The sequence below is a fragment of the Chiloscyllium punctatum genome, chromosome 18 (assembly GCF_047496795.1).
Source record: "Chiloscyllium punctatum isolate Juve2018m chromosome 18, sChiPun1.3, whole genome shotgun sequence".
Lineage (NCBI taxonomy): Eukaryota > Metazoa > Chordata > Chondrichthyes > Orectolobiformes > Hemiscylliidae > Chiloscyllium > Chiloscyllium punctatum.
In genome coordinates, this window is record NC_092756.1 from 68,339,208 (window position 1) to 68,352,082 (window position 12,875).

Genomic DNA, 12,875 nt, shown 5'->3' on the forward strand with positions numbered 1-12,875 from the left:
AATATATGGAGACCATTAACAATAAAAAATGTGAGATTGGTTTAAATGGCATCACTCTTAATATTTCAACTAATATCCAAACATCCATTGACTGGAGTCTACTGAGTCACTGGGCAAACTGCAGTCTTCCAAATGCAGTTAATCATGAACATATGTTTAAATTTTACCCTGTTTTGCTTACGTAAACAGAGAAGTCACGTGGTGCACTGCTGATTGATCCACGCAGAGCAATAGACTTTGGAATGTGCTCGAGAGTAAAGGAGGTGGGTGTGATCCGGGCAGCAAGCTGGATGACAACATTTCCTTGTGAGCCTTTAAATGCCCAGCAGTTCCCTGGATAAACATCTGGCTGCAGGAGAGAACAAGACAAAGACGATGAGCAAAACGACTGCAGTTTTTCATTAAAGGTTACTTCATTCATACTTTAATGCACGTTGCCTTTCCCTAGCTTCAGGGGAAAAAAAACAATCAAATTCGGGCATTAAGTGAATTTGCTGATGTCTCTATGACCATTGACTACTCGTACTAATATACAACAGCCAACATAAATGCCCAAAGGTTCTTCAGAAGAGTATTATAAAGCAATATTTGACACACAGTTATATTAGGTGGAGATATTGGGGATTGGGCAATTGCCAAGTGGCATTACTGCTAGACTTTTAACCAGAGAGGCAAAAGTGAGGACTGCAGATGGCTCCTGATGAAGGGCTCCTGCCCGAAACATCAATTTTCCTCCTCCTTGGATGCTGCCTGACCTGCTGTGCATTTCCAGCACCACTCTAATCTTGATTTTAACCAGAGACCCAGGTAACATTCTGGGGACCTAGGTTCAAATCCTTGGCAGATTGTGGAATTTGAATTAGACAAAACTGGAATCTGGACCTGTCTACTATTGAAAAAAACCCACTAGTTCACAAATATTCTTCAGGGAAAGAAACCACCATTCTTGCGCAGTCGAACTATTTGTGACTTTAGACTCTCAAATATGGTTGACACTTAACTACCTTCTGAAATGGTCATGCAAACCATTCAGTTGTAACAACTGCCAGAAAGGAAAAAAAAAAATGAAAATGGACAGGCCACGTGGCCTCAAGGTAGGCACAAGAAGCAATCAAAAGGAAAAAACAGCCGTGTTGACTCTGCAAAGTCATCCTTACTAATATCTGGGGGCTTGTGCTAAAATTGAGAGAGCTGTCTCACAGATTAATCAAGCAACAGCCCTTTTGCATTCGTGGGATGTGGGCATCACTGGCTGGGCCAGCAATTATTGTTCAGAGGGCAGTTAAGAATCAACCATATTGCTGTGGGTCTGGACTCACATGAAAGCCAAGACAGGGTAAAAATGGCAGCTTCCAGATGGGTTTTCTGAGAATCAATAATGGATTCAAGGTCATCACAACACTCTTAATTCCAGATTTTTTGTTGAATTCAAATTCCATCTTTTACAATGGCAGGATTTCATGAGGCGCTTTGAGCTATCAGCAGTAGCAGAATCATACTCTAACACAATTTACAACCTCACAACACAATATCTCTCTCATACTACCATTACCAAACCAACTTTAGTTCAATGAAGAGTCCAGGAGGACACATTAGGAACAGCACAGGCAACCTAGTGAAGCCACAACTTGTGTGCCAAAAAGCATAAAAAAACAAGTGACAGAGCCATAACTAACAAATCAGATCTAAGCTTTGCCATGGTGCCACATTCACTTGAGTGATGATGGACAATTAAACAACTCACTAGAGGTGGCTCCACAAATATCCCCATCCTCAATGATGGAAGAGCCCAGCACATCAGTACAAGAGAGAAGGCTGAAGCTATCACAGCAATTTCAGCCAGAATGCCGGTGCATGATCCATCTCAGCCTCCTCCAGTAGTCCTCAGCATTATAGATGACAATCTTCAGCCAATATGAATCACTCCACATGATCTCAAGAAATCATTGGAGCACTGGACACTGGAAAGGATATGGGTGCTGACAACATTCAGCAATAGTAGCAAACATTACTCTCCAGAAATTGTTGCCACCTAGCTAAGCTCTTCAGGTACAGCTACAAAACTGGCATCAACTCGACAAAATGGAAAATTGCTTGTACACAAAAAGCAGGACAAATCTAACCCAGCCAATTATTACCCTGTCAGTTTACTCACAATTATTAGTAGTGCAATGAAAGATGTCATCAACAATACCTGCTCAGCAATGCCCAGTTTGGGTTCTACCAGGGCCACACACCACCTAACTGCATAGCCTCAGTTTAAACATGGACAAAAGAGATGAATTCCAGAGGGGAGGTGACAGAGTATGACAACAAGGACCTTTTAGTCAATGGGAATTGTGGGAAAACATCCCCACTGGTTAGTGTCATACCTGGCAAATAGAAAAAGGGTTGAGGTTGTTGGGGATTAGTCATGTTAACTAATGGCTAATCCCCAATTTCTCTGCAGGACAGTATCCTCAGCTCAACCCTTTTTAGCTGCTTCATTAATAATCTTCCTTCTCATCAGGTCAGAAGTTGGGATGTTGGTCGATGTTCAGGACCATTCACGACTTCTCAGAGATCGAAGCACTCCATGTCCAAATGCAGCAAGACCTGGACAACATCCAGGCTTGGGCCAACAATGCCAATCAATGATCATCTCCAGCAAAAGATAATCTAACTATCATCTGTTGACATTCAATGGTGTCACCACTGATCAACACAGAGTTATCATTGACCATAAACTGAAGTGGTGTAGCCAGATAAATACAGTAGCTACAAGAGCAGATCAGGCACTAAGAATACTGCACCAAGTAGCTGGCACCCCAAAGCTGTCCAGCAACCATAAGGTACAAGTCAGGAGTATAATGGAATGCTCTCCATATGCCTGGATGGGTGTAGCTCCAACAACACAAGAAGCTTGACACCATCAAGGTCAAAGCAGTTGCTTCATTGGCGCCACCTCCACAAACATGCACTCCCTCCACCACTGATTCTCGGGAGCAGCAGTTGTATTATCCACAAGATGTAGTGCAGTAATTCACTAAAAATCTTTAGATACCATTTTTCAAACACAACCACTATCATCCAGAATGTCATGGGCAGCAGATAAATGAGAATAACCTGCAAGTTCATCTCTGAGCCACTCACCATCCTAACTTGAAAATATAACATTCCTTCACTGTCATTGGGTCAAAATCCTATAATTCCCTCCCTAATGGTATTATGGATCCACCTACAGCACATGGAATGCAGTGGTTCAAGAAGACAGCTCACCACCAAGTTCTCAAGGGCAAGTAAGACAGGAAATAAAAAGCTGGCAGAGATACCTGTCCCACAAATTAATTTTTAAAAGTTGAACAATTTATCTAAAAAGTAAATTATAAGGAATTGCTGAAAAGGAGATATCGAGACATTTTTTTAAAAGGAGAAAATTCCAGAGTTTCAGGAACAAGTAGCTGAAGACACAAGGTGGAAAGATTAAAATTGGGCATGTTCAAAGGCACAGAACACTCACAGCTGGAGTAGATTATAGTAGTAGAAAATAACAAGGCTACAAAAGGATTTTTTATAGACAAAATGAGTTGAGGAAACCCATGCTTAAACATAAGCTCTGCCAAATTTTTGGCATTTCACTCAGGCTGGGAGTGGGAATAAAGATTACCCCACAAATGTTACTTTGTGGGGGGGGGGGGGGGGGGGGGGGGGGTCATGCAGTTGACAATGTGGATATAAAGAATGCATTTAAAGAGCATCTCATCATATGGTGCAGTAGTGAACCATATCCTGAACAATAGTCAGTACACTGCAAGCAAAAGCACATTTCAACATTTTAACTAGTACTGAGCTGCAAATCTTAGCTCAGTCACCAGAGGGGAATTATTAGACAGGATTTCAGCTCCTCATCACTATCAAAGACATTGCTGGAACCTGCAAGTGTCTAGGGTCATTTTCTCTAGTTGGAGTTGGCACTTTCAAGACACTTTCAGTTTGAAGAATGCATACCTGAATGACAGCTCTTGGAGACTGAGAAAAGTACCACAGTGGAATTCCAAACAAGCTAAGCAGAGCTGTCTTAGTCTCAAATGTTTCGGAGCAGCGTGTACTTAATACACTGGCACCTACACAAAGAAACACAAATACAAATTACAGAAAAGCAAGGGCATTAAGTTTGCAGGTACATTCTTCAAAAAAACATTTACATTTAGACACTAAAGCAAAATTCTGATATATTCAAATGAGATATTCAAATACAGCTGTATGTAAATATAGTGACTTATCACATCCTTAGTGGTAACTTTTTTAAAATCAGGCATTGTTATTTTGTAGAGGTAGTCACAATCAAACCATTGTATACTCATTTCAGTCACTGCACCTCAAATGATTCAGTGTGAGATTCTTACGAGATGCAATGATCGATAAATGTAAATCTTTACGAAAACTGTCATTGCTAGATTTCCCCCAGATAGTATATTTCCTAAAACTCCTGAAAACTTTAATGTAGAGCTACAACATTTATTGTTAAGAAATCAATACCTCAGTTTTCCTGTTCCATTAGCTGAGTATTCTTTTGATGAAAGATTTAACACTGCTGTCTTCTCTTTTCAGCCTTGTTCCTCAAGCCTCAGCATGCACTGCTCCCTCCTTCAGGCCTAGCCTAGCTGCCCGTGCATGGACCTAGCCTCAATGCTCCCAGGGCCCTGGCCTTTGCCTTGCTCTTCAGGTCCCAATCACCTTCAGTAGCCTCTCAACCAACCAGCAATAAATGTGATAGAGTGACACCTTTTATCAGAGGGACAGTTTCTCACAGATTCTTTCCGTTTCACTTAACAGGGGTGTCATTATTTTCATTGGCATTTCTATATGTTTTAGAGGCAATCTGCACTGATCTATTCTGAGCTTTGGGAAGGTCTGTTTGAACATTTTAAAGACCACATTTTTACTTTTTGATATTTTTGATTGTGGACTGAAATGGAAAAAAAGACTGCTTTTTTAAACCAAAGACATTGTAAGTCATGTCCATACTGTTGCTTTGTTTAAATAATAGATAGGCTGTTAGCAAATATCAGGGAAGAATACAGTGGTTGCAGATTAGTTTGTGGAGCTGTGACCAGCTGTGGATGCTGAAATAACTCCTTGAAGGCTGGTATCCCATCACCAAGTCACCCTTTATATACATGTGCATAGTACATAGAACTGGCCCAGCTAGCTCAGAGCCTGCTAGAGTGAGCAATACACCTGACATTCCCATTTAAATCTGTCAGCCAGGGCACCCAGTTTGGACCAGGTTAACAGCCCCAATCAAGGAACTCATATGCTAGGAGGTCCACCTGGATGACGCTGTCCAAGCGCAGATGACAAAGGGTATCAGCTCGACAACAACCGTCAGATTGGCTGATGGTTAGCTGAACAGCTTGTGGATGTGAACATAGTAATCTGGAGACTTCTGCCAGTTACAGAAAAGGCAGACCGTGTGTGTCCACTGATAAACTAGATATTTTCAGGATTTGAGTATGTTTTCTCTCACCATTTGATGTAAGCAGTGGCCTTTAACCAGTAATTAGAGTCAAGAGTAGTTTTGTCATTTCTGCCACATACAGCAAAAACAAAATAGCATTCTTCCAGGACCAAGGTGCTACACGGACTGCACAAACTACACAATCAAACACAGGGCGGCATAAAGTGCATAAGAAGAACAAAATATGCAGGACAGCACAGTAATTCATGACACATCAAGAGAATAGGCACAGTGGTGTTCAAATTAGTGTAATAAAAGAATGGTAATTAATAGAACATTGTTCTAGCAGTCATGCAAATAGTTTCAGATGGAATAGAGTCTGATCATAGTGTCAAGGAACCTGATGGCTCGGGGGTAAAAACTATTGCAGTTTGGCCGAGAGAGACCAAATGCTCTGGTATCTTCTGCCAGATGGCAGGAGGGAGAAGAGTTTGAGTGAGGCACATGTGGGGTCTTCCACAATGCTCTTAGCCTTTCAGATGCAGCGTGTGGTGTAAATGTCTGTAATGGAGAGAGGAGAGAGACCCAGACGATCTTCTCAGCTGTCCTCACTATCCATTGTGGAGACTTAGGATCCATGATGGTGCAATTCCTGAACCATGCAGTGACGCAACAACTCAGGGTACTCTCAATGAACCCTGTGTAGAATATGGTGGGGATTGGGGGTGGGAGGTGGGCTTTCCTCAACCTACATCAAAAGTAGAGACGCTGCTGAGTTTTCTTGGCTATGGAGCTGGTGTTGAGGGATGAAGTGAGATTCTCCACCAGGTGGATGCCAAGAAATTTGGAGCTCTTCACAATCTCCACAGGGGAGCCGTTGATATCCAGTGGAGAGTGATTGCTCCAAGCCCTCCTGAAGTCAACAACCATCTCTTTCATTTTGTCCACATTCAGAGACAGGTTATTGGCTCTGCACCAGCCCTTTAGCCGCTGCACCTCCTCTCTGTATGCTGACTCATTGTTCCTGCTAATGAGACCCACTACAGTCGTGTCAACAGCAAACTTAACGATATGATTCGAGCTGTGCATCGCCACACAGTTGTGTGTTAGCAGGGTGAACACAGGGGACTGAGCACACAACCCTAGGATGCTGTTCCCAATCCAAACGTCCTTATAGAGGTTTACAAAATTATGAGGGGCATGGATAGGGTAAATAGGCAGAGTGAGAGGGGAAAAGATATAAAAGAGACCTAAGGGGCAACTTTTTCACACAGAGGGTGGTATGTGTATGGAATGAGCTGCCAGAGGAAGTGGTGGAGACTGGTACAATTGCAACATTTAAGAGGTATTTGGATGAGTATATGAATAGGAAGGGTTTAAAGGGATATGGGCCGGGTGCTGGCAGGTGGGACTAGATTAGGTTGGGATATCTGGTCGGCATGGATAGGTTGGACTGAAGGGCCTGTTTCCATGCTGTACATCTCTATGACTCTAACGGAAGTCTCCCAGTCAGGAAGTCCAGGATCCAGTTACAAAAGGGAGGTATTTAGGCCCAGCAGACTTAGCTTTCCAATCAGGTACTGAGGAATGATAGTTTTGAATGCAGAACTGAAAGCACATTTTCAGTAAGTGTGCCAATCACTGCATCTTCTGAGAAGAATTTAAAAGAACCTGGAGATAAGTGGGTAAAGAATGGAAAATCCTGACAAAAAAAAGGATTATTTCAGCGAATCCTGCGGACTAGTGGTATTGATCTATTACCCCAGTCTAATTTTTCCATCCACCTATAACACAAGTGTGTGGGAATCTGGGGATTGTATGGGTAAGATTGTATCTTAAAGTTAAATGTCAACAATTTACAGTTATTTGCCTGTTGTTAAGATCTATTTGTAATAAATAGTTGTTCTTGATAACCTGGTCCATGTTTCTGTTCACCTGGATCTTTCCAACAGGCAAATTGGAGGCTTTGTATACTTTGATAAACCTTCTTTTAAAACTTTTGTGAATAGCAATGTTTGATTTCCAATGATTTTTCATGGCAGTGAGGCATGTCAACATCTCATCTACAGATGCGGTGTTAACTTTATATTTCTTTTTATTTTGTTCTTGGTGACTGTCCCTTTAAATCCATTCATAATACTTAAGTGGTAGTATTTTGGCAAAATTCTCACAATTGCATCCCATAGCTTTGGCAGAAAACTGAATAAATAATCAGTTTATTCATTGCAAAATTAACTATTGTCTGAAATAAGTTACAAGACAGAGAAGTTTTATTGTGTTTAGTCAAGGGAGGGTCACATAATTCCCCTTGCTAAATATGATTAAAATGAATGTGTTTCAAGTATACAATCAAAATCTTACAAACATAGGAAATAGGAGCAGGAGTAGGCCTTGGAACCTACTCTGCCAATCAGTAAGATCATGGTTGATCTGATTGTGGCCTGAATTCCGCTTTCCTGCTTGTCAACCCTAACATTTCATTCCTTTGCCAATCAAGAATCAAACTTAGCCTTGAATAAATTAAATGACACAACCTCCACTGTTCTTCGAACAAGTGAATGCCAAAGGCCAACACACTCAGTTCTAAATGAGTGACCTCTTATTTTTAAACAGCATCCCCGGTTCTAGTTTCAAGAGGATGCATCCTGCCAGCATCCACCCTGTCAATTCTCTCAGGATCTTGTGTTTCAATGAGATCACTTCCCATTCTTCTGAATACCAGTGCTACAAGCCTAGCCCACTAAATCATTCTTCACAAGATCGCACTCTCACCCGCTCCCCACCCATCCCCAACCCCAGGGATTAGACTAACGAATTGTTCTGAGCTGCCTCTAATCCAATTTTATCCTTTCAGTACAAGACAAAAACTGTACAGTATTCCAGATGTGGTCTCACTTCATTACTTTTGGATTCTATTCCTTTTGCAATGAAGTATTTTCTTCCTAATCACTTGCAGCACCTGCAAACAAACTTTCTAAGATTCATAGAGCAACACCACAGTCCAGCCACAGTCACTTTGCAATTATGTTTCTAATCACTGTCATATCCGTTCATTTCTATCTGAATGATCAATTCATTGATGTTGTTATGAATGTTACATGAATTCAGGTAAAAAGTCCTTATTTCTGCCTTCTTATCATTTTCTGTGCTTTGATTTTGTTGTACTTGTGTACTCTTATGCTAGTATGCTCTCTGTTACTGGTTCACTCGCTTTACTGTTACCAACATTACTTTACAATTCTACCTTTTTCTAACTTTCCAAATTTCACCAGTACATTGATCACAGCATACTTCAGGTGAAGGTTGTCCCAGTAGTACTGGGAAAGAGGGAACTGTACAAATCAGCAGGCAGAAGCATTAGTTCATCTCATCAGGCAGAAAATGCACCTCACTGTACATTAAAAGCATAAATTCGTAGGACTAAAGGGAAAAGGCTGTCATCCATTGATAGCTCTGTCCATTTATAACAGTTTGAAAAAGAACAGGAAGTCAAACAAAAACAAAATTGCTGTGAAAACCCAGTCCTGAAGAAGGATCACTAGACCTGAGCTGTTAATACTGCTTTCTCTGCATAGATACTACTGGACTTGCTGAATTTTCCGAGCAATTTGTTTTCATTCTAAATAGCCCTTTGTCTTGTATGATTCTATATTCCAAAATTTATCAAGGTAAGTTTTCCATTGTGATTATATGGAAAGAAAATCCTAAACCTAGAGCTCCTCTATCTAGTTCTTTACTTTCTCCAGCAAAATCATAAGATGGGCTCCCAACTGCTGAATCACATTTGGTTCTGTAGATATCCACACCAGCTTTTTCTAGCTCATTTCATGGGGGCAGTTTGAGGTCTTGGATCTTGAGCAACCTCAAGAAATGGTCAGTGTCCATATGCAGCAAGACATCCACATAATTCAGGTTTGGGCTGATACTTAGCAAGTAAGATCTCTTGGAAGAATGCACCAATCACTCAAGGTTTGACACCAGCAAAGACAAAAGAGCCTGCTTCCCACAACCGGCTGAGATCACACTCCTTAGTCTCTACCCTTGCCCGAGGCATAGTTACCCTCAGGTTAAACCACCTTCAGTTATCACTCACTGATGAGAGATAAGTCTAATGGTCCAGTCGGACTATGGTGATTTTTCTTTGAGAGCCCTTGAGGCACAGTAGTAGTGTTCCTACCTCTAAACCAAGAGGCCTGGGTTCAAGTCCTACCTGCTCCAGAACTGAACAGATCGAATAAAAGGATCAAAACAGCCTGCTTGATTCGCACACCATCCCTCACTTTCCTGATTTTCTGTACTTGAGTTGAAATAAACTACTGAGCTATTTTGTACAATGATGGTCCAAAATCAACCTTCCTCTGCACACAAGCACTAGATAACACGAAGCTAAGACCATCTGCAGTAAAGGGTAGCCTTGAACTAGCTCTTTCCCTAACTTGGGGTGCTTTAATGACCATCTGCATTCACTCTTGCAGTCATACTGTTAGTTTCAATTGTATATTTCTTACTCCAAGATTAATTATGACATTGCTCACTGTGATGTGACAAGTAGTGAGACCCAGTTAAATACAAGTACAAGCATCTTACCAATAATATAGGACTTTTCACAACTATGACTGATTTTTGTGATAGACAGAGGGCCAGAGTGTGTGAAAGATGGGAGCAACAAATATGCTGGTGCGATATGCCATCAGTTGGGCTGTGGTGATTCCAGTGCAATGATCTGAAGCAGTAAGGAATAATTCTGTTCCTCACAAAAGATTTTTGAGGGACCTCATTCAGTTGCTGCAGCAAGTACACTCAGATTCATGGAATGCTTTGACATAGCCATGTAAATGAATAATCCACCTCCTTGAATAGAAGACTGTGAAAGCTTGTATCAGGCACCAGACTGGTGAAAACATCATTAAGCATTGAGCAACATTCCCGAAACATCATAGAGATCTCTACAGCAGAGCAAAAGGCTATTCATCAGCCCAACATGTCCCAGTCAGTCAATCAAACACCACTACCTGAGTATTCTAATCCCATTTTCTGGCACTTGGCCCATAGTTTTGTAGGACCTGGTATTACAAGTGTACAATAAAATCAGTCGAAAGATGTATAGGTTAGTAGATTGGCCATGCTAACTTACTCCATAGTGTCCAAGGGTGTGGAGGATAGGTGGACTAACTATGCGAATGCAATGTTACAGAATAGATGGGGTGGGTCTGGGTGGGATGCTCTTTGATGTGGACTTGCTGGGCTGAATTCCCTGCTTCCCCACTGTAGGGATTCTGTGATTCTCTGAAACACATCTTTAATGTTATGAAAGTTTCTGCCTTTACCACTCTTAAAAGCAGTGAGTTCCTGATTCCCACGATCCCTCGAGGTGAAAAAAGTTCCTATTCACACCCCATCAAATCCATGTGTCCTGGTCATTGATCAGTCTATTAAAAGGGAAAGGTTTCTTCCAGTCTTCCCAATCAATTCCCCTAATAATTTTATACATTTCAATCATGTCCCCTCTCAATCTCTTCTGCTGTAAGGAAAATAACCCCAATCTTTCTTCATATTTGCTGTAGTATACTAAAAGAAAATGGAGTGGTGTCTCCTTTATAGATTGCATTACCTCAAGAGCAAATGCAGGTAGTCAATAAAGCACCCAAAAGTTAATTAAAGAGCTTGTTCAAGGCCACCATGTACAGCAAACTGTCTTGGATAAGTGTTATCCAGGGACTGTGTGCAGGGAAAGGTGATAATCAGATCATCATCATTTGAGTACAAGTTGTTTCATTTGAGCAAGATGCACTTAGTCCATCTGTTCCAGTGATCTAACTTGCAACATTATAGCCACCTTCTCAATAACTTTATGCCAGATGTATAACCAATAGCATTCATCTCGCTTGAAAGCCTTTTTTGTACCTCCTTCAACATTATCTACAGAGTGCTATTCCATAAGGCAGAACGCTAGCCCTCCCTTCCTTCTCTAGGGCTTCCGTAACATGCACAAAATAGTTAGTTCCAAGATTGGTAACCTGCACTGTTAATGGCATTTCAAGGCACAGCATCTGTTCCTTAAATCGGATGCCAGTGACATTACCCAAGGAGAAGTCAATCATTCTTTAACTATATAACGCTGGTGAACTCTAGTGAGATCTGCATTATGAATGCTCGATACATGATATGCTTTTGCCCTTTCAGGTATATTGCCAGTTCTTTCCCCCAGTTGGCTTTTTATTTCCCTCTAAAATGTGATCCATTAGAAAACTCCTACATTTTGGTACACAACAGCAACCCACTTTCAATCCTGTTTTATGTAGAAGCTCACTGTAATCTTACAGGCTCTGAATTGCCATAATTAGGAACAGTTTATTTCTGATATTTACCAGCGGACTCCAGTGCATAATCCACCAGTCCTATCTGATCAGCACTGTAAAGCTTCAGAGCTCGTTGCACAATATTTTCAACTTCCTGTAAACACAAAAAGGGAAAGAAGATGTCACAATGTGACAGAGAGAAATTGGTGTAAAATGCAACTCTCAGACTTACAAGCAATTAGAATGTTAGCAGGCAGTGCTTTTTCTACTATCCTCTAGCCACACATCTGTATTAAATCGAATAAAAACAGACAGGAGAAGTGACTGCCAAATACTTCGCAGTAGAGCAAGGCAGAGTTTAAAAAAAATCTGAAAAAAATGCTGAAAAAATACTATGTTGTTACCATCTTGTTCATTACTTGGATATATTACACCAGGTATTTTCCACCATATGAATCAGCCCACCCCACCACACAAGACAAAAATAAACAAGCACTCCATGTTGTTGTTTGTCCTTTGCCAAAGATTCATAAACTTCCAACTTGCCCTGTTTACCTTTGTAATTGCTCCTCCAGCCAAAATGGCTTTGACATTGACTGAGTTCAGCTCTGCTGTTTGGATTTGATTTTGTGAAAGATCAGCAAGGACCTTCTTCTCTAAGTCATGACGTAGGGCTTCCAGATCTTTACGAAGGACAAGCTGGGATATTAGTGCTTGCTCTGAAGATATAGGTGTGCTGTCGTGTGATGAACCAAAGAGCATCCTGCGGACCAACTGGACCACTTCTGCCTCCACCTAAATTTAAAACAAAATTAATACTGAAGGGTCTAATGTTTTTCTTTGCATAGTAAGAAAAGTCCAGAGACAGAATCTGCAAACTGTGCAAATACATTAGCATTTTTAACCATGTCTTCTAAGTCTTATGGTCCCTTTATGCAACATACCTGGCCTGACACAGAGTGAAAAAAGAATTAAGAATTGAATGAAAGAGGTAGACCATCATCCCAAGTCAAGGTCCATGAAGCATCATTTGAGATCAGGAATATGGAAATTGCAGTTTTATTCAGTGCTGATGTTGACCAAGACAGAACCACTGATTATCCCAAATCTCCCCATTTTCTTCCATAAAAGCATAG

General features: G+C 41.0%; 1 protein-coding gene across 5 annotated transcripts in view; it reads right to left on the reverse strand.

The window, feature by feature from the left end:
* LOC140489164 (SUN domain-containing protein 2-like) overlaps nt 1-12,875 on the reverse strand; it is a 113,088-nt gene that overhangs the window by 17,701 nt on the left and 82,512 nt on the right. For all 5 annotated transcript variants that reach the window (XM_072588400.1, XM_072588398.1, XM_072588402.1 and 2 more), the window contains 4 exons: nt 12,295-12,534; nt 11,809-11,893; nt 3,988-4,103; nt 182-349 (listed from right to left, as the gene is read on the reverse strand). In XM_072588400.1, the coding sequence (XP_072444501.1) occupies nt 182-349; nt 3,988-4,103; nt 11,809-11,893; nt 12,295-12,534 (609 nt within the window). The remainder of the gene's footprint in view (nt 1-181; nt 350-3,987; nt 4,104-11,808; nt 11,894-12,294; nt 12,535-12,875) is intronic.